Source organism: Xiphias gladius, chromosome 1 (genome assembly GCF_016859285.1).
Source record: "Xiphias gladius isolate SHS-SW01 ecotype Sanya breed wild chromosome 1, ASM1685928v1, whole genome shotgun sequence".
In the NCBI taxonomy this organism is placed as follows: domain Eukaryota; kingdom Metazoa; phylum Chordata; class Actinopteri; order Istiophoriformes; family Xiphiidae; genus Xiphias; species Xiphias gladius.
This window is the reverse complement of record NC_053400.1, coordinates 31052619-31072469: the sequence shown is the minus strand read 5'-3', so window position 1 is coordinate 31072469 and position 19851 is coordinate 31052619. Positions and strand designations below refer to the sequence as shown.

General features: G+C 44.4%; 2 protein-coding genes across 3 annotated transcripts; one reads left to right on the top strand and one right to left on the bottom strand.

The window, feature by feature from the left end:
• The first annotated feature begins 231 nt into the window (after positions 1–231).
• zdhhc13 (zinc finger DHHC-type palmitoyltransferase 13) lies at positions 232–13530 on the top strand. Of its 2 annotated transcripts, none has more exons than XM_040138950.1 (17): positions 232–358; positions 3411–3634; positions 5435–5557; positions 6323–6400; positions 6775–6919; positions 7027–7091; positions 7655–7817; positions 8715–8840; positions 8949–9082; positions 9207–9307; positions 9519–9643; positions 9741–9803; positions 9901–9994; positions 10739–10822; positions 10922–11079; positions 11626–11723; positions 12934–13530. In XM_040138950.1, the coding sequence occupies exons 1-17, from the start codon at positions 335–337 to the stop codon at positions 13070–13072; spliced, it is 1944 nt and encodes a 647-aa protein (XP_039994884.1). In that variant the 5' UTR covers positions 232–334; the 3' UTR covers positions 13073–13530. The 2 variants fall into 2 exon arrangements, with proteins under 2 accessions (XP_039994884.1, XP_039994891.1); XM_040138957.1 differs by lacking the exon at positions 232–358 and adding an exon at positions 372–538.
• A 1569-nt stretch (positions 13531–15099) lies between these two features.
• csrp3 (cysteine and glycine-rich protein 3 (cardiac LIM protein)) lies at positions 15100–19128 on the bottom strand. The gene is made up of 6 exons (XM_040124627.1): positions 18998–19128; positions 18068–18179; positions 16773–16944; positions 16281–16410; positions 15499–15592; positions 15100–15418 (listed from the first exon to the last, which is right to left on the bottom strand). The coding sequence occupies exons 2-6, from the start codon at positions 18177–18179 to the stop codon at positions 15345–15347; spliced, it is 582 nt and encodes a 193-aa protein (XP_039980561.1). The 5' UTR covers positions 18998–19128; the 3' UTR covers positions 15100–15344.
• Between the last annotated feature and the right edge of the window lie 723 nt (positions 19129–19851).

Sequence of the window (19851 nt, the reverse complement as noted above, 5' to 3'; positions counted from 1 at the left end):
CTGAATGCTTTGTTCTGTGCACACGGCATCTATTTCATGCCTGTCGCTCCCTGTCGGAAGAGGGATCCCTCCTGTGCCGAGGTTTCTCTCCATTTTTTTCACCCATATTTTTAAAGTCTGTTTTTTTTTTTTTTAATTGGTTTGTTTTTGGTAGTGTTTTCCCCTCTTTTGTTAGGAGAGCCTTAAAGGACAGAGGGCGTTGTGACGTTGGTCTATCTAGAGAAAAAAAAAGTGGCCTGGCCTTTATTTTGAAAAAACACACAGCGGAAGTCGCGCGTTGACTCCGGCCCGTCCGGCTACGGGAACTTTTCCCCCTTCGTTCCTTCACAACAAGATGGACTGGGCTGAGGACGGCAATGTAAGTCGGTTTATATTCACTACCTGCCGCTGTTGCCTGGCCTGTGGGGCTGCCGGTTCATCCGGCGGAGACCGGGCCGATGCACTTTACCCCTATTCTGCTATCTCAGCAGGTCGTTAGCATTAACGAGCTAGCTTGCTGTTTTTTTTTCGTTTTTTTTCCTCTCTCTCTCGCTCGGCGGTAAGTTGCAGTAACGCGGAATAACCTGTCCCGACCCGACACACGTCGAGACGGATCAATTGTCAGTTCGTCTGCTGTGACGATGTGGGTGTCGCCGACCCGCCGCTTGTCGCCCGACGTCAACCCAGTAACAGCTAACGCATCTTTCCAGCTAATTTTCCTCGTGTGAAGGCATCGACGTCCACGTTACGGAAAGAGTCGTCTGCTTGACATGATGAAGATGAGGACGATGATGATGATGATGATGATGATGATGATGATGATTCGCGTTTAACCATTTATTTGCATTGTTATCCTCCTCGTCGTCTCCCATTAAAGGACATGTTCACAGTTTTTCAAGTCTGTCTTAAAGCAATAGCCAGGTGCCCGTATGAATGTTGAAACAGGTTCTGCTGGCCATGATTTGTTCTTCCTGGTCGTGCTTGCTCGTAAAAAAAAAAGAAAAAAAAAAAGTGCTTTCAGTGTAGTGATGGTCGACAAAAACCCACAGTTCTGTGCAGAAACATTTTCCAAAATTGATCTGAATCTCACCCAGAGTTAATCAAATCAAGTGGACATCTTCCAAAGTTACATTGGTTTTTATTGTACAATTTCCTCTTTGTGTTTCACCAGACAGTGTTGAGCTGCAGCGTAAAGATAGAAACAAAAAGAGGGACTCTGTATTAATGTATGTTAAAAACATAATAATAATAATAAGTTTTATCTATGGAGCACCTTTCAAAACACAGTTACGAAGCGCTTGACAGTAAAAACAAGGCGTAAAAGTTATAAACAAAAAGCGTGAATCTCAAACAAGGTAATTAATTAAAACAATCACAACAGACACCACCGATTGAGAAAAAGCCTTAAGATAAAAGTGAGGTTCAAGAAGAGATTTAAAACAGGATACTGACTTTGCCTGTCTCAGATCCTCAAGGCAGGGAGTTCCGCAGCTGAGGGGGCCCGGACGGCAAATGCCCCGGCAGATAACGATCAGGCTCATAGGGGGTTAGTGGATCACAGATATAGGCAGAAGCCTGACCGTTCAAGGCTTTAAACAACAAAGAGGTAAAATTTCAGGACTGATCCTAAAATTCAAAGGGAAGCCACTGAAGGGCAGCGAGGAAGGGTGTGATGCGGTCGCCTCTCTTAGCACGTGTTAACAGCCCGGCAGCAGCGTTGTGCATCCAGCTGTAGTCTGTGGGTGCTTCACCTGCTGACGCCACAGTAAAGCGCGTTGCAATAATCCAGTCTGGAGGAGCAAAAAGCCTGGATGACCTTTTCGAGATCTGCAGTTGAAAGGAATTGACCCGATCTCGTTTAAATCTCTCAGTTGTACAAAGCAGGGTTGCACATCTTTAGTCGCCTGATTGATTTATCTGACTTGGTCAGCTGAAGACTTGTTTTGAGTTCAGATAAACTCCCGAGTACATTTTGGCTTGGAAGGAGGGCTGGATTTTGTCCCCCATTGCTTACATTGGGAGAAAATTAGGAGCGGATCTTTCACTGGCCCGTATGAACAGGAGGAATGATGACAGTAAGCAAAACCTCCGTCAATGTTGGGCTGTTGCTTAAAGACAGACTTGAAACATTGTGAACCTACCTGTTAATATGAAACTGTAAACCTGTGCACTGAACAATACATCGTATTTCAAAAACTGTTTATAATATATGGTTTAAATGTAAAATCTCAGTATGGAAATTAACTAGTAACATCAGGTTTAAAAAGTATAGTGGAGTATAAAGTACAATATTAATACAATGCCTCTCAAATGTAGTGAAGTAGAAGTATAATACAACAGAAAATGAAATACTCAAATAAAGTACAAGTACCTCATTGTTGTATTTAATTACACCTACTTGAGTAAATGTACTTAGTTACTTTCCGCCTCTGCTACACGTTTTCATCTAAATCCACATGTGTTTATACGCATTAAAGCCAGGCAGCTAAGCTCTAGCCATATGTTGTTAAGTAAGCCATCTGTCTGGACCATGACAGCATCCTGTCATGATGAGAGCAGGACCAGCAACATCAGCATCTGCACTGACAAAAATAGCGCCAAGCAGATCCAGCCCCGAGACGATGAAAAACCGCTGCCAGGTGGCTGCTCTGGTCGAGGTTTAGTTTACCCCAGAATGTAAAATTCAATCATTGACTCAAATCTTTGGCAGTAAAAACCCTAATGAAGTTTGTAGAATCTCCAAACACAGTGGTAGTCTCACCTGAGCCTTCTCCCAATACTGCAGATTTCTGTTTACGTCTCCAAAAAATGATACGAAATGTTTATCACAGTCATCCAGTCAGCTCATGGAGTGGGCGAAACTGACCAAATTCTCTGTCACAGTATATTTAAGTATTTGCTTCGTCTGCGGGTGACGTCTTCAGGCCGCTTGCTTTGTCCAACCAGCAGCACAGAACCCAGCGATATTCAGCTTGCAGTGATATCAAGCAGAGAAAGGCAGTTGTTCCTTACGTTTTAGGGCTGGAACCAGACATTTGGAATTCTTGCTTGATAAATGAATCGAAATCAAAGCACCGTTGCTCAGTGATTCGTACCATTACCCACAACGTCCCCATACATGGAGAAAATAAAGAAATAAATGCCATGGTATGAAAGGCTCGATGGGTAACTAATTTATATCATCTCTCTACAGCTCGCGAGCAATAAGTCAAATTTTTACAGCTGAATGTCTATTATTTACCTCATTATCACCTATTTTTCAGTGACGCCTCCTCCCTCAAAAAAATTCACCATTTTCCTCAAATCAGTGAACCAGCTTTAAACCCTTAAAGGCTCCAGAAGTGTGTACGCACCGTGACCGACTTTAATCAGCGATGCTACCGGACCATTTCTGACCAAATCTGTGTATATCCCTTGTGTTGGCGTTGCAGGATCACAGCCACATGCGTGACAGCTGTCACCACGGCCACGGAGGTCACTCTCACAGTCACGGGCCGAGAGCGGCTGCGTTTGGCGGGATGACGCATCCCTTCATGCCAGCTTTTCACGGACAGTTTGGCAAAAGCGCAGATCAGACAATGGAACTCACTCAGCAGCCGAAGAAACGGTCGCACATGGATGACAGCAGCAGCTGGGACATAGTGAAGGCGACACAGTAAGCGCTGGAATAATAAATTCTCTGCCAGATGTGGACATTTAAAGAAAGGAATGTAAACAAAAAACAAAACCTAACAGTTTAGCCAAATTATATAAACCACTTTCTTTCAAGGTTTTAAACCCAGAAATGTCAACAATAACCTCTCATCAAACAGGAAAACATGTTCCCAAATCTTAGAAATTCACTAAGTGGGTACAACTTTATTATTACAGATAGAGAAGATGGCCCAAACTACACAAATTCCTTTAAAGGGTCAATTTGTAAGAATTTGCCAACTTACAAATTCATAGTCCAAACAAATAGGGGACAGCATATTACCAGACAGTTGGGGTGTCCACCCAGATAATAAGAGACGAGGACATGCACTCTTCGGTCCATCCTCCCCCCTCAGTGACTCACTGTCGCTTCTTGAGGTACAAAGTGGGCTAGCCGGTTAGCATGCTAACCTCAGTAGACATCCCTGCAAAACAATACAGAGACGTCTTTGACATAATGTCAGAAGTGTTATTTCGTCACGTTCTGTTGATAATCACAGTTCGTTGATCCTTTAGTATTTGATATATTTATTAGCAATACGGCCTCTGTTTGATATTTGATTGCATCATTACATATTGTGCAATCATAGTAAGGTTTGGCAACTGCTCTCACATTCGAGCTCTCTCTAGGTTTGCAGATCCACCTGTAAGATCTTCTTCAGATAATATTTCGTCTCAGTATTCAGGATCAGTTTATTTCCAGAACCTGTCGAAACATTTTGTTTTAAAATATTACTTTAAACATAACAAGATACTTTTTAGCTGCAGCATACGGAAGTGTTTCCTAGAGTGGTTTACCACTGTAACTACGATAACCACAAAGGAAAATATGTCTCTTCTCTGGATTATTTGAGCTGTAGCTCCTCAGCCAGTCACTAAGAGACGAGTCTGACTCGTAACCTCACATTTAAACCTGACTCCAGCCTCTCAAATGGTAGTTTCTGGTTTCATTGGTGTTTTCTCTGTTTATGTCCTCCACAATTTCTGAAAAACTTTTGTCGGAAAAAAGTTTTTAAAATGTTTTTTGGATTGAGGCCTCTGCGGTGTTTTCGCATTAGTAAAATAGTAGGACAATCATGATTATTTTTAGGAAGATATAAGGTTCAAATATGTTAAGACTGTGTAGGGCAGAATAAACAACACACCTTGTTCCTTGTTCCAAGTATTTGATAAATGTATTTGTGCAGGAGTTGCACAACAAAACTCAAGTTATGCACAAAGGCGTTGGGAACTCTGTGTTTTAATTAGCACTCCGAAGGTGATGATTCATGTATTTTATTCATTTTTTTGTCCAGAATGATTTGCAGCTGACTGAAGTGCTGGCTGCCTTTGCTAACTGATCAGTGAGTTGAGGTGCAGCAGAGCAAAGGTCACAAAAAAAAAAGAAAGAAAAGGATCTGCTGAGCTTCTCCTGTCTCTCTATTTATGTCTCTGTCTGCCAGTAAAGTAGAAACCGTGTACACACACGCTGCAATTTTTGTGTTCACACAGTCTGAAAGTGTGATCAAATGAACCTGCTTTTCTGTAATGGAGGGCCGATAGCTTACTTTACCTTACCTTACTTTCTGTCAGGTTGCAAATTTGTTATTGCTTCCTTGGTTTAGCAGAAGTTTTCTTCATTTTATTCAGGGTTCTGTATTTTATTTATATGTTTTATTGTTTTTTTTGTTTTTTTAGTTACTATTCTGGAGCCCTGTGCAACTTAAAGCATTAGCCTGGTAGTTACTATTATAAATAGTTTTTCTCTGTGTGATCCTCTCAGGTTCGGTATCCTTGAGCGCTGTAAGGAGCTGATGGAAGCAGGATATGACGTCCGGCAGCCGGACAAAGAGAACGTGACTCTGCTGCACTGGGCGGCCATCAACAACCGCGCAGAGCTGGTCAAGTAAGACCTCCAAATATCGATTCTGTCTCAGTACAGCTCTCGTCCCGGAGGAACCTGTTATTTAAGCATATAAACACTCCACTGCAGGTTACCCACCATACCAACACACCTCAGGTGTCACTCAGTATCTCAGTAACTTGGGGTTTTTGACTTTTTTACAGAAGGAATCATTGGTTCTTCTGCACTTCTCTACACTCTCCTGGGCTAGGAATAATCAGGGCTGCAGTAGACAGTATTATTGATAGCTTTGTTAGCATTTCAAGTGTAAATTCAAGAGACTTATTCAGAGGCCCATAAAGTTTCAGTCATATTTGGAGATCATTATTAGGTTTTAATTGCTCAATTTAAGCAAAATTAGGAATAACATTTTACCATTGTATTGAAAATATATTACACTTAAGTATGTAGAACCATATCGGCTGTCAAAGATAGAGTCAAAATCCTTATGTTGAACATAAATTTAAATTAAAATCACCTCAGTCACAAAGTAGAGCAAACGGGAATTGATTGGTGTTGCTGTTGTCAGTTGAACATCAAATTAAAAACAGTCGTTCCTCGTGTATTTTATTTTCATTATGAGAAGAATCCCGGGCTGAGTGCTGTGAGCAATAATAAACAGCTCCACAAAAACCTCCAGAACCGCAAACGGAGACAACTGAACTCAAATACAACAATCTCCAACACAAAATGCTGTCGAACTGTTGACGCAGATTTTTGTTTTGACACTGAAATGCTCTCTGCATCTGCCCTGCCCTTTTCTGACAGGTATTATATTTCTAAAGGGGCGATAGTTGACCAGCTCGGAGGAGACCTGAACTCTACTCCTCTTCACTGGGCCATAAGGTGAATGTATGACCATGAAGGGATTGGTAGTGTTATTATTTCAAATGTAGATTCATATTTATTTTAATCAAAAAGAAACAAAACACTTTATTTTCAACAGATTTAGGTTGCCATCAACAATCATTTGTCATACATGACGAGGTATTTTGTCATTGTGTTGGTTAAAAAGGGGAAAATGTAATCATATATTGATATTAATTTACAGCTTTGTAAACACTACACACATGGATGACTAATGGATCCCTCGTTCTTCAGCTGACTTGCCAAAGTGCTTTCATTTGCCCGAGGGATGATACAGCTACTTGTTTTAGAGACTTCCCAGCGATTTCAGTGTTTCCCCCATAAAGCTGTCGTTGGCTTTTGTCCATGAACAGGCAGGGCCACCTCCCCATGGTGATCCAGTTGATGAGATATGGGGCAGATCCCTCCATCGCTGACGGAGAAGGTTACCGCGCTCTCCACCTCGCCATCCTCTTCCAGCACATGGCCATAGCAGCCTATCTGATGGCTAAAGGACAGGTCAGCCCCCCCAAGACAGTTCTTTTTTTCCCACTTGGTCAGAGCTTATTTTTCTTTTTCTTTATTTTCCTGGCTGGTAATCCTTATTTGCCTCTTATTTTTTCAAGGAAGTAGATGGGCCTGACTGCAACGGACTGACACCACTGATGTTAGCAGCCCAGAAGATTATCGGGTAAGCACCCTACTCCTTTACGGACATGCTTTAAACCCCGCTGACGTCAGGTAATCCCGTAAACAGCTGAATATCGTTTAATATTGACGCTGAACGGAGATCACGCCTGGTGATTCTTCCATTTGCGCTCTGAATCTGAAAGTACCCGGCACATGTTGCTTGCCCACATGTTTTACATGAAACAATGGTGTATTGATAAACAACGGTGTGTAACCGGAGAACACATTTTTACATCTCTTCTTTTTTGGATTCCTTCTTTGCCTTGATTAAGGAAAAATGCCTTTCAGTGTTCAGTAGTTGAACTTTTTCTTTAATAAACAAACAACTTTAATAAACATCGGCCAGCATTAGAGCTTTCTTGTGTCTGTTAGCTCTAAAAATATAAGAAATACAGTATTTCTTCCAAACATAAAAACATGAACTAAAACTTTTGCACTCTCCAAATCATGATATTTTAACCATAGTTTCATGTGCTGTTAGTCTGTAAGTTTGAGTGGGTTAAGTATTGAAAACACCTTGACATTAGTATGTAGCATCTAAAAACTGTTGTTGTTCTGTCCCAGGCCTGAGCCCACCAACTTCTTAATCAAGAATAACGCTTCTGTGAGTGCCGTGGACAAAGTGAACAGGAACACGCCGCTGCACTGCGCCGTGCTGGCAGGAAACGTAGATGCCGCCCACATCCTGCTGGAGGCTGGGGCCAGCGTAGACGCAGACAACATCAACGTGAGCTTCACAGAACTCACACTGCTAAAGCAAATAAGTCTTATAGTGTAGGTTTCGGCCTAATGTCACACTGTGAGTAACACATGCCGCAACTGAATGACCAAAGAAAAATTTGATGCGTAGCAATCCGCGTGGCTGGACTCGTGCGGGTTTTGTGAACATCTGGCATCAACAGTGAATCAGTTTTTGTACAGTTTGTTGTAAGTGCAGAAGGTTGAACACGTTTACGGATTCCTGGTTTTCTGCTTTTATTTGAAATTCTTAGCAGAATCATCATCTCAAATGTACTGGTCTCCTGATACTCCTCTTGGATGTTTGAGCTTCACTGTGCAGAATGATGTATTTGCAGAGTGTGACACTAGGAGGCCGTTTTAAAATTCATCAGCTGAAGTTGAGAGGTTTGTCTGTGCTCAAAACTTGAAGCCTCCAGGGCGCATAAATGAAGCAGGAGACATCTTGTAGTTCAACTTTGGAAATAAGAAATATTAGTATACTCATAAATTCTGGATTTTTCAAAGAGGGAGAAGGGTTAGATGTAATTCTGAGGATGTTTAACTTCTGTAGGAAAAACATCAGACACAAATTATTATTCAGAGTTTTTTTTATATGTTTTAAAACATGTCTGGAAGGGATCTTTAATTAGCAGTTAGTAGCTAAACAGCATTGAGCTGATATTACTGCGGCAGCTAAATACACAGTTTGATTTTTTAAAAGCTGTAGTTTGAGACCTTGGCACAGATAAAATCTCAGAGTCTTGCTCAGCATACGATAACAGAGCCACCCGTCAGCTCAGTGACTCGCAGTGCCAACGGTGTGTTTAAAAGCATCACAGTTATAATCACGAGTGTTACCTCACTTTTTGTTGTCCTGACGGTGTTTTTGATGCTTTGTGTTCAGGGTCACACCCCCATCGATTTGGCCCACCAGGTGCACAGCCCGCTGCTCATCCACATGCTCAACCACGTCAAACAGGAGCGGATACGCTCCAACTCGCGCTGTGTACGGATCGCTAACAGATACAGGGTAAACAGATACTAAAGAACACACACACACACACGTGAACAAAAATCTACAGGGATCTCTAAGGAAATGCCCCTTGCTCTGATGTCCCGCCCGTTTGCATTTTTGCAGGTCATTCTGCAGCTCCTGCTCTGCATTGCCATGTTTGGAAGTGTGGGCGCAATAGTTGACATGAACTCGGAGTCCTGGTTGCTCAAAGGGATCCTGCTGGCCTCTGTGATGGGTGTGATCAGTCTGGCCTCAAGGTGAGGGCACGTTTCCGGGTGTTGTTCTCTTGACTGTTCTGAATTAAATATAAATGGACTCCATCTGCATGTTATACAGAACTGGCTGTTTGTCATTTAGTAAGAAATGTTTGTGTCTAAACAGGAATTTCCCCAGTGCAGCCTTTCAGTCTCTCCTACCAGCTGCATGTCTCATGGCCTCAGTCTTCTGGATGCTCGTCACCTGGTGCCTCTGGTTCCTGCCAGATATCCTTTCTTTGAAGAAAACACCAGCCCTACAGCACAGCTGTTACAAGGCAGCTGCGTTTGTGTCGTTCTCTGCGAATCAGGCTTTGATCGCTGTGATCAAGTGCCAGGAAACTCAGCAGATGAGTTTCCTTGAGTTTGATGTCATGTTTAATATTGCCTTCTTTTGATCATGGTAATGAACAAAGGGTTTCTTAACCTTAAACCCCACATGGACACAGCACCACAGTTCAGGTTCTGTTCACTCTGAATGCCACTGCTCTGCTCTACTACTACCTCCGCACCTGCAGGACAGACCCGGGCTTCGTCAAGGCAACGGAAGAAGAGAAGAAAATGGTGGGAGGGTTATTAAAAGCTAGAAACCGAATAATCCTATCCCACATGTAAAGGTTTTAGGCACAACTGAGCTGAGTTTTTGTTCCTGTGTTGTCAGAATGTGTTGGTGTTGGCTGAAGCTGGCTGCCTGGACCCCAGAATATTCTGCACTTCTTGCATGGTGAGGCTCTGAACACAAAACCTTCACCTTTTCCAACTCGGCGCCATTAACACAAACAGTGACGAACCTCTTCTGTTTCACATTGCTCCGTTCCCAGATAAAGAAACCAATGAGAACGAACCACTGCTTCACCTGTGATGCCTGTGTGGCGAAGCAGGACCACCACTCCGTCTGGACCAACAGCTGCATCGGTGCGACAGACCGTAGCAAGTTACTGTCCTAACTGCCAGAAAATACACTTACGTATTGAACTTCTCTCTAGTTTTGGAGCAAATACTTCCACCAAAGTTGTTATTATTTCAATGTTTACCTTGTATTATTTGAGTAAATGAAAATGTTCCATTGGCATCAGAATATACTCTACACAGTGGTGAGACTGGGTTGGGAATATAAACTGTATGTGTCAGATTATTTTCATTTAAGTTCTGTCTTTTGACAGGTTCTGAATATGTTCTGCCAACTTAAGTTAACTAACAAACAGGACTATAAACTCCTTGGGGACGTGATAAGAAATCCTGTTTTATATCCTGTCGAAGCCAGTGCGTTCCTTTTTACACGTAAATATCTGTTTAGGAAACACAGCGTGGACAGTGGACACGGCAACGCAAATATAAAAATGCGCTAGCATGTCACGGATAAGCCGCTTCATATTAGGGTTCATTAGTGAGTAAGTCTTTGATTCATTAGCAGCAACAAATTGATGCTGTAACAAAGCTGAAAATTCAAACTTTTTCATTCTAATTATAGATTTGTTTATACATTTATAATAGTTAATGACTCAATAGAGTTCAGTAACTCATTAACCGTCAGTTGCTGCAGTTTTTTATCCATCTGAGGATGTTACATGTGCGTTGAGTTGTTATAGTAACCAACATGTGTCACGGTGTCAGCTCGCTCAGAAGCGCACTCTCAAACGCACCTTTCTTCTCTTCCAGGTGCGAGGAACCATCACTACTTTGTCCTCTTTCTGCTCTCGCTCATGCTGATGGGAGTCTGGATGTTCTATGGTTGTCTCATGTGTGAGTGACAGGACACACAGCGTGAAAACGCACCATCCGACACAGTTTGGCATTCACGCTCCATACATACACACATCTGTGCTGTGTACGTTCTTTCAGACTGGTCGACTCGCTGTGCGGTGCGCTATGAGGAGCAGGGCCTGTGGGGCGTGGTCTCTGCCCTGGTCAACTGCTCTCCCTGGCTGCTCAGCATCTTCCTGCTGGCCTTCTACCACACCTGCTGGTCCGGCTTGATCCTGCTACTGCAGCTCTACCAGGTGACTGGCTACTTGGAGTGTGTTTCTGTGAGGTTCCGTGGCTCCGTAAGATCCTATGAATAGTGTTCTCCGTCTCTAAATCCAGACTCCGAACAAAGAGAGGCCTTCCTCTGAATGATCTGCTTTCATAATGTAAACAAACTGTTAAAAGAGGACTTTTATTATCAATGTCCTAAACATTTCCTCTGATGTAAAATTGTATCATTACTTTGTATGTTCTAATTGACTATAACAATGAAATCACCGCAATAGTTATTTAAAATGAATATATATAATCGACTGTAATAATGACAATCACGTCATTTCACAAACTGGACGCATTATTCTTGTAGTTGTGTTGACGACCGGCTTTCATCCCATTAAGTTGTTAAGTCTTGGTAAAATGCCAACGTTGCCTTGGAAAGTTTCGGAAGAGTCCGTTTTGTGTCAGAGTCGGGTTTGAAGTGGTGAAAGAGGCCAAAACTGTCGAGCCGCTGTGTTTATACACACAGCGGGTGTCTCCTCTGTCCCTGTGCTGATTGATGTGTTGCCTTTGCGTCGGGGCAGATTGCCTTCCTGGGACTGACCACGGCAGAGCGGGCCAACCTGACACTTCACCAGAGGAAGCTCCGACAGTCCGTCTCCCTCAGACAGAATCCATACAAGTGAGTTGGACAATAGCGCTGTCATTAATTGACTGCATTACTTTTGGAGTTTTAAATTGTGGCTTGACTGTGTCCTTACACTTTTCAGTGCAGCCCCTAGGATGCCGTGTCCTTTATTTCAATTTTAAATCATTCCTCAATATCGGATGATTAGTGTCACTAATTGATTGCTGTGTTGTAATTATGATGCAGCAGGAGCTTTACGCTTTTCAGTCAAGGTCTCGCGCGACAATGAACGTCTCATTGTAAATTAGCCCTGATTTATTACTGATACCACTGTGCCACATGGGATATTAGTCTCTGGAAATGAAGTCGGGACTTAAATCATACCGAACATTTGTAAGCTGATGTTCGCAAATGTCCGCTGAGAGGTTCGTGAATGTTCAAGCGGGCGTGGGAATGCATGCTGACAACAGTTCACCTGTAGGTGGATTTGAAAATGTAACAAGTGACTCATTTTCCAAGTAACGACTGTTTCTCAGCACGTCTGAGTAAAAATCTGACACGTACCTGGCTGTGATTTGAGATTGTGGAGGGAACTAAGTAACAGGAAACACGAGCTACTTCTCACACGCTACTTTTTGAAATTCTGTCTGCATTAAATTGTACATTTTGGCTAAAAGAACAATCAGACCTGGCAGGATTTTACTTATATTGTTATTATATAAGCCCAAAATGTCTCTCAGGCCTTAATCTACTTGCAGAAAATGTGGTTTGTTGAGGCTGAAGTTGGGTTTCTTTCTTCCTTCGAGGCTTGTAACTGTGGAGGAAAGTGCAGTGATTGGAATCATCTAAAATCATCCGATTTGATGACTTTTGTGGAAATGTTTGCGAGAATTGGAAAAAATTGCAAGCTCCCGCAAACAGCGCTGGACCTAGTTGACAGGATTAGGTAGAAAATTTCCCGGAAAAATAGTTCAAGTCCTGATTGTGTTTCCGCTAATCCACCTCTTGACGCTCTGAATTCAGTGTATTGCAGTGAAAGTCAGTATACTTTTGAGGGGGCCAAAAACAAGCATCTAAAAATACAAATACGATGATGTGAGAAACAAGTTCAAATAAACAGGGGTTAACGGCAGTGGCTACTCCCAGGCCAGCCAGCAACATCCAACACCACAAAGGCACATTTATGTTAAAAAAAGACTTGACAGCTGACTGACTCTGACCGAACATCCAGTCCTGAATCATCTCTGATCCTTCCCCCCTGCAGTTTGGGCGTGGTGCGGAACCTGGTGTCGTTTTTCCAGCTGCGTTGTTGTGGCCTCTTCAAACCGGCCGTCATCGACTGGACGCAGCAGTTCCCGCCCGGCCGCGACCAGCACGTGTTCGGACAGGCCGACATGGTCTGACCTCGCTGCCACCCCCTCGCTCAGGGTCAAAGGGTCAGACTTATACAGTGGTTCTGGACCAAAAGCAAAGATTCTATTTATTTATTTTTTTATGTGTTGGCTCTTTGTGAAGAGGAACAATGCCAAAAGTTGGGAAAACACAAAGCAAAATGTAGATATTGATTCAGTTGCTCTTTGTACAGACTGCTGCTGCCTTATACTTGACCAATGTAAGTGAAATGAATATCACAGACATTTTAATTTGGGTAAGGTTAACTGAACCTTTAAAGGCCTAAATCGTAATTGAAGTTTTGAGCTGTTTTTTATGAACACGTCGAGCATATTTTTTATCATTTGTTCTGGGGAAAAAAAGGGCCTTTACACATGTAAACAGGTGGTTTTATGACTTTTGTAAGAGTTGCATGTGTTTAATAATGAATGACCACTATAGTACTTTATTAAAGCAATGTTGTACCTGTCTTTGTAACTTGCTCTGTGTGGGGCCTTCACGGGCCTTGAAATGTAGGGGGTCGGACAAAATAACAGAAACGGCAGCCATTGGTAAATTCCACTGCGGTGAGGCTCACAAATGTTGGGTTTTGTCAAGGTTGTTCAACCCAGCAGTCGTTGTTGAAGCCTCGGTTCGTGGCGTCGTCATGTAAATGTCCTGTTAAGTGTAGGTCAGACTCGACCGCTGTCCCTCTTTGCCAAAGCAGCTGTTTATCTGTCCACCAAATGCCTGTTATTTTAAAGTCATTCACCGCATTAGATAATTGGTCAGTGTTCGCAGCTGTTGCACCAGCTACCGTAGCGACGGTATCCGCAGGGCGCCTACTCAAAGTCATGATTATAACTGAAGTTATTAATTAAGTTGAATACAAATTTGTAGTCGGAAGCTTGAAGCCTCACCAGTTTTTTTTTATTTTTGATTTTTTTATATGCTAACAAGTCAAATGATGCAAATGTCCGTGAATGACTTGACTGGGCACTGACGTTGCGTCATTGGTCGGCCGGCCGAGTGTTGGAGTTTCCCCATTGGCCGTTGCTCTTTCAAAATGAAACGGCGCAAACAGTTTCTGTTGCGTCATGGGGGGGGGGCAGTGTTGCCAGTTTAGCCACTTAGTCGTTAGATTTTCACACCCGTTTAGCAACTCTTTTCTCTCTTTTTTTTTTTTTTGATTCTTTATTGTCTGCACTTGACCACCACCCAACTGCATTTTAGTCAGTCGGTCAGTCTGGTGTTTGAGCAGCTTTTAAAGGTGTCCTCGCTGCGGGGGTGACTGACACCTTGTTTTTGTGTTTGGTGTCGTTATGGCACAGCTTTCGGTTGAGGTATCGGATCCCCAGTAGCCACGGAAGGTTTTGCGCAACCAGGTCACTGCGCTGGACAAAATAAAGGGATGAATGTTTTTCTCTTTCCTGGTTCGATTCTTTTCCTCCACAACTTTTCTTTCCTTCTGTGCTCGTTAGTGTTGAGGCAGCCGCTGCGATGGAAATGTCTGCAGGTTTTCATGGATAGAGGTATGAGTGTGAGATCACAGCTCGAATTTTTGTTTTAACAGAAACATCTAATCCTGTCCCGCTCTGCAGGGCTGCTCACACATAATTGTTTGGGGACAAAGTAACACATTCCATTTGTTAATCACCAGTTGCCTCGATTATGCTAATTCAATATTGCGCTGATTTATTTATGAATGCAAATAAGATTCTACTGATAATTACTTTTAACAAGCTGAGGCCCTGCTAATTGTCTTCTTCACAGCTGGAGGTAACGGTGGTGGAAATGTATGGACTTGTAAGCAGGGCCGGGAAAATTGTTTTGCAGTTGTAATCGTCAAAACTATAATTAGTCATACAAACGAAAGGATTATCTAAAATCTGTGAAATAGTGCAGTTGATGAGTAGTTCTGCTCTCTTCTGTATGTGAGATACAAAATAGTGAAATGAAAGACATGGACCTCAGACTGCATTTAAATCCTCTGTTTCTCCTTTCCCTTTATTTCTAGAAATAATATCATTCTAAATATACAAACTCCATTCGTGATACATTTTAAAGTATCAAAACATTTTTTTATTTTGGATTCAGAATCAACCACAATATGTATCATGCAACATTTACCCAATTGTTTCTGTTGTAAAAGTAAGATAGTAGTTCACAGTTACACAGATTCTGGATTTGATACCCAGTGCGGCATCCACACATCACAAAGCATCATCCAGTGTAAAAGTAAGAGGTGAGTCTGAGTGAAAACAGCTGCAGAGTAACGGTGAATGTGAGTTTCCACAAAAACGTTCACGGCCGTTCCTCCAACATGGCAGCGTTCCCCAGACCGAATCCCTTTGGGCCGAAGTTTTTGGCATAGCAGACTGAAGAGAGGATTAGAAAACGATGAAAAGCAGTTTTCTGATTTGATTTTCTAACCCGACCTGTGTGTGTGTGTTTGTACCTTTACAGTACAGCTCTCCATCCTTGTCTGTCACTGTGGTCGACTCCAGGCTTTTACCACACAGTGCACAGCGGAAACAGGTTTTATGCCAGGGCTAGACACACACACACACACACACACACACAAAAACACACATTAATAATAATAATCATAAAGAAAATTCAAGATAAAACTGTCTAAAGCCCCCAAAGTGGCCCCCTAGGGGCTGCAAAGTTCACTGCATAACTTCACAACACAGAAGGATTGTGGTGCATTGTGAAATGTACTTGTGGTGTGTGACCCTTGTGTGTCAAAGTTCAATCAGGTCAATTCACGTCCAGCAGCGAATATGCCCCCCCTCCAAACAGAATAGAAATTCTAGAAAATGAAGGGGGAGCAAAATTTCGGTCTGACTGCGGCGTTTAGGCACGGTCACGTTACGATTCTGGTAATAAATAAATGAAATCAGTCAATACGGATCAAAGCAGTCGCACCCTAGAATCAGTGTAGGAGACTGATGCTACAGCTTGTAGTCCAGTTGTGTGATAATGTGCCAGGAAATGGTGGAAACCAACCGTAACACCAACTTCTACTGTTCTCAACACGGTGCAACAGCTTTTTAATGTATTTTCTAACATTATTTGTCACCACAGAATTAGATTCTAGATTCTAGATCAGATCCGACTCGACCAGCTTGTTTGGGCTCTAAAAAGACCACTTGGTTAGAGCACTGTCAGCAACAGTAAAAACCCTTCTGTGTGAGGATTACGCAGAGCCAGGAGGGCCAAACTACAAACGCTTACCTTTCCCGCCCCCATCACCTTCTCCGCTGCGTAGACGGATTTGGAGCAGCGAGGGCAGCGGTCCGAGCCTCCGAACTTCTGCGAGGGTTTGCTGGGATTGGAGTTGGTTGAGGAAGGCCTCGGTTTAGAGCTGGGAAAACATTAACATTAACCGGCTGACTTCGGATCATTTACGGGAGGCGTCCACCCAAATGAAGTTCTACGATGAAGGCGTTATGGCAGAGGTTTCCCAGGTGGTTGTCTGAACACCACACCCACCTAAATGACCCAGTCCCACTGGCAGCAAGGGATTAAAATGCTCCTTCGTGGTTTGGGTGAACCGATCCTGTAATAAAAACCCAAGCTTTGCTTGGTTTTGCTAAATTTATTACCTGCTGCTTTGCGCTCGTACTGTGTTTTAAATTGTGACTCATGTACTGTGTCGTGTAAAGAATCTTTGCGACTCATGCAAAGCACTTGATAAATCCAATGTGTTGTTGTTGTTGCTGTTACCCGTGAGGCTGCAGGCCTACGTTCTGCCCGGGGGGATCCGAGCTCAGAGCTCCAGCTCCTTGCCCGTATCCGTAGCCTTTCGGCCCGTACTTCTTGCCATAGCAGGACTTGCAGTAAATCTCAGACTCGTGTGCTGCGACCGTGGTGCTGTCCAGAGCCTTTTTGCAGGTCACTGTGTGAGAGAACAAAGACATTTAATACAGGCTTGAACCCCACTGCTCTCTGCCTTGTTCGGCCGGGTGACTCGCTTTGCCCAGAATTCTGAGGAGTGTCATGGTGGAGTAATGGAGGTTAAATAAAGCTCCCACCCAGCTAGTTTTATCAGTCAACGGTGGCGTTAGTCATAGTCAGATGCTTTGTGTTTCTATTTTCGGGACGGGAGGAGAGTGTGAGGTGAACGTTCGAGAAAAGATGAACACTTAGCAGATGGATGAGCTTATCGCAGAGACCTTTCAGAGCTCCCACTGGAACAATCCAGCAGTCACACGGACTCGCGGACAACCGACCGTGTTTGTGCAGGAGAACAGTAAACCTATATGACGTGTCCACGGGCCGAGTCCCTGGATTAGACCCAGGACCACGGCTCTAATCCGGGCCACGGTGTGCGGCCAAACAGGAGGAGAGGAGGGGGAAACTATGCGGCGCTGTCAGGCCCAGAGAGCGGCCATTTATCTACTAGGACAGGGGGGAAAATGCGAGTGACAACGTGGTCAGCCGCAGGGCGACCAAGTGTAAGAAAAGTAAAAGTTATAAAGCTGTGGAGAAAAAGAGGTGAATGAAAGAAGGGAGACGAAGAGATGAGGCTTGAAACAAGAACCGAAAAGAAGCAAGACGCAGAGAGGATGTAAGAAAGAATAAATAGAATAGACAGAGGGGAAATGAAACAGGAAAGAAAAAGAAGGAAGGAAGGAGGTAAGAAAAGAGGGAAAGGGGAGCAAACAGAAAGAAAGAAGAAGGGACAATTGAGCAAGAAGAAGCAAAGAAACTACAAAGAAATCAGGACGGGATCAAATGAGAAACGGAAAAAAAAAGGCAAACTAAGGGAAGAAATAATAATAAAAAGGAGACAAGGAAAACAACAGAACGGGTCTCTTTACTACAAAAGATGGAGAGAACGATAGGTTCGACGACTCTTCACGAACAGCACCCAAAGGAGTCAACGACGGGGCAGCTGATGGGCACAAATGAGACGCACAGAAAGGTGTGGGGACAGAGCGTTAAACGGATCCGCCATGACACCCGCTCTAACTCTGTGGGACCCCTGACGAGAAGGGGGGGGGGACCGGTCCGCTCACTGCAGCTGAAACAGGTCTTGTGGAAGCTCCTCCCGTTGCACTGGATCTCCTCCGCGTGGTACACCGTCTTCTCGCAGGCCGCGCACTTGGCGCCGCCTCCCCAGTTCGGCATCTGGACGGGGGAACAAAACACACGGAGAAATGCTCGACGTGGAGCTGCGACCAGTTGCCTACTTCGTTTTTAATCAATCCGCCGACCACGGACTCTGTTAAATGTCAAAAACGGCACCCGCCACATTGTGTCCAGGGTCTAATGTTGGGCTGACAATCACTTCCATTAACGCAATTAACCGATCAATTGTGTGATCGACAACGTATCAGAAAATAGCGGAACGTGGCCGGTTATAATTCCCAGCGGCATAATGTGACATTTTAAAGTTGCCTGTTTTTACTTGACCGACAGTCAAAAACTCCCAAAGCTTTTCCGTTTTCAATGATTATTAGAGACGATCTGAGAAGCCGGGACCGGATGTTTGACATGTTTTTGCTTGACAATTCCACGATATTTCCGATTCCTTTAAAAATAAAACCAGAACTCAAACAAGGGACCGGCTCCTGGCGTTTATGTTGAGGAGGAGGAGGAGGAGAAGAAGAAGAAGGAGGAGACGAAGAAGGAGAAGAAGGAGAAGGAGAGGAAGAAGAACGAGACGAAGAAGGAGAAGAAGGAGACGAAGAAGGAGGAGAAGAAGAAGAAGGAGAAGAAGGAGACGAAGGAGGAGAAGGAGAAGAAGGAGAAGAAGAAGGAGACGAAGAAGAAGAAGGAGAAGAAGAAGAAGAAGGAGACGAAGAAGGAGGAGAAGAAGGACTCTGATGAGGTTGATGTTGATTCCACCTGTAAAAGCTAAAACGGGCAAACGGCCCAATCGCAGAGCGGCCCCACCACCTCAACCTCAGACCGGGAGCCTTGAGACAAAGGAGAGGAGGTCTTACCTCGAATCCGAGCCCGTGTGCCTCAATCCGAGCCTGGCGGTGGACCCCTGCCCCGCCACCACCACCACCGGTGGCTTATATACCGTCCATCTCGCCATCACCGCGGTCCGCCGGCGACACGTCAGTGAAACTATCCTCCGAAAATAACTTGTGACAGAGCAGGCCCCCCTCCGCCGCCCCTCCGCCCCGACCCCCCCGTCGCAGGCTGGCAGGCGCCTGAGCACCGGCCACACGAACGTTTGCCCCGGACCCAGAGGGGCGGACGCGGCAAGCCCGAACTGCTGAGTGACAGCCGCAAACGGGGAGGCACCGGCTCCGGCACCGGCGCGACGACTGCGCGTCTGCGTGTGGACCCACGGCCGAGCTGCTCCGGTGACCTTGCGGTGCCCGTTAAACGCCAGAAAACAGAGACAGCTGGCCGGAGACTCGACCTCGGGTTTGGCACGTCGTGGCCTGGCGGCTGCCACAAAGGAGTGGCCCGTGTTGTTTACTGAATCCTTGTTTTATCACCTGTATTGATGCCATTTTTTCAAGACGTACAGGAATTTCACTCTTGCAGCCAACTGGGCAAACCGGCCTGGTTCCAGACATCCGAGTCACCAACCACATTTCTCATTTGCTCAAGTAGGATGAATGAAGTGAAAGAAAAATGGCATTTCACCCCCCCACCCCCGCCAGACCAGTTCTTCTCATTCTGCCAAGGTGGCGTCGATGTAGTGCCGCGCGTCAGGTCAGGCTCGGCCTCGGGGTCGCCAGGTCAGGCTCGGCTTGCATCGGCCCGGCCAGCGCGGTGCTCAGGCTCTCAGCGACGGTCCAGCTTCGGTTTTTGTCACTTTGCAGCCTTTGTTTAGCAC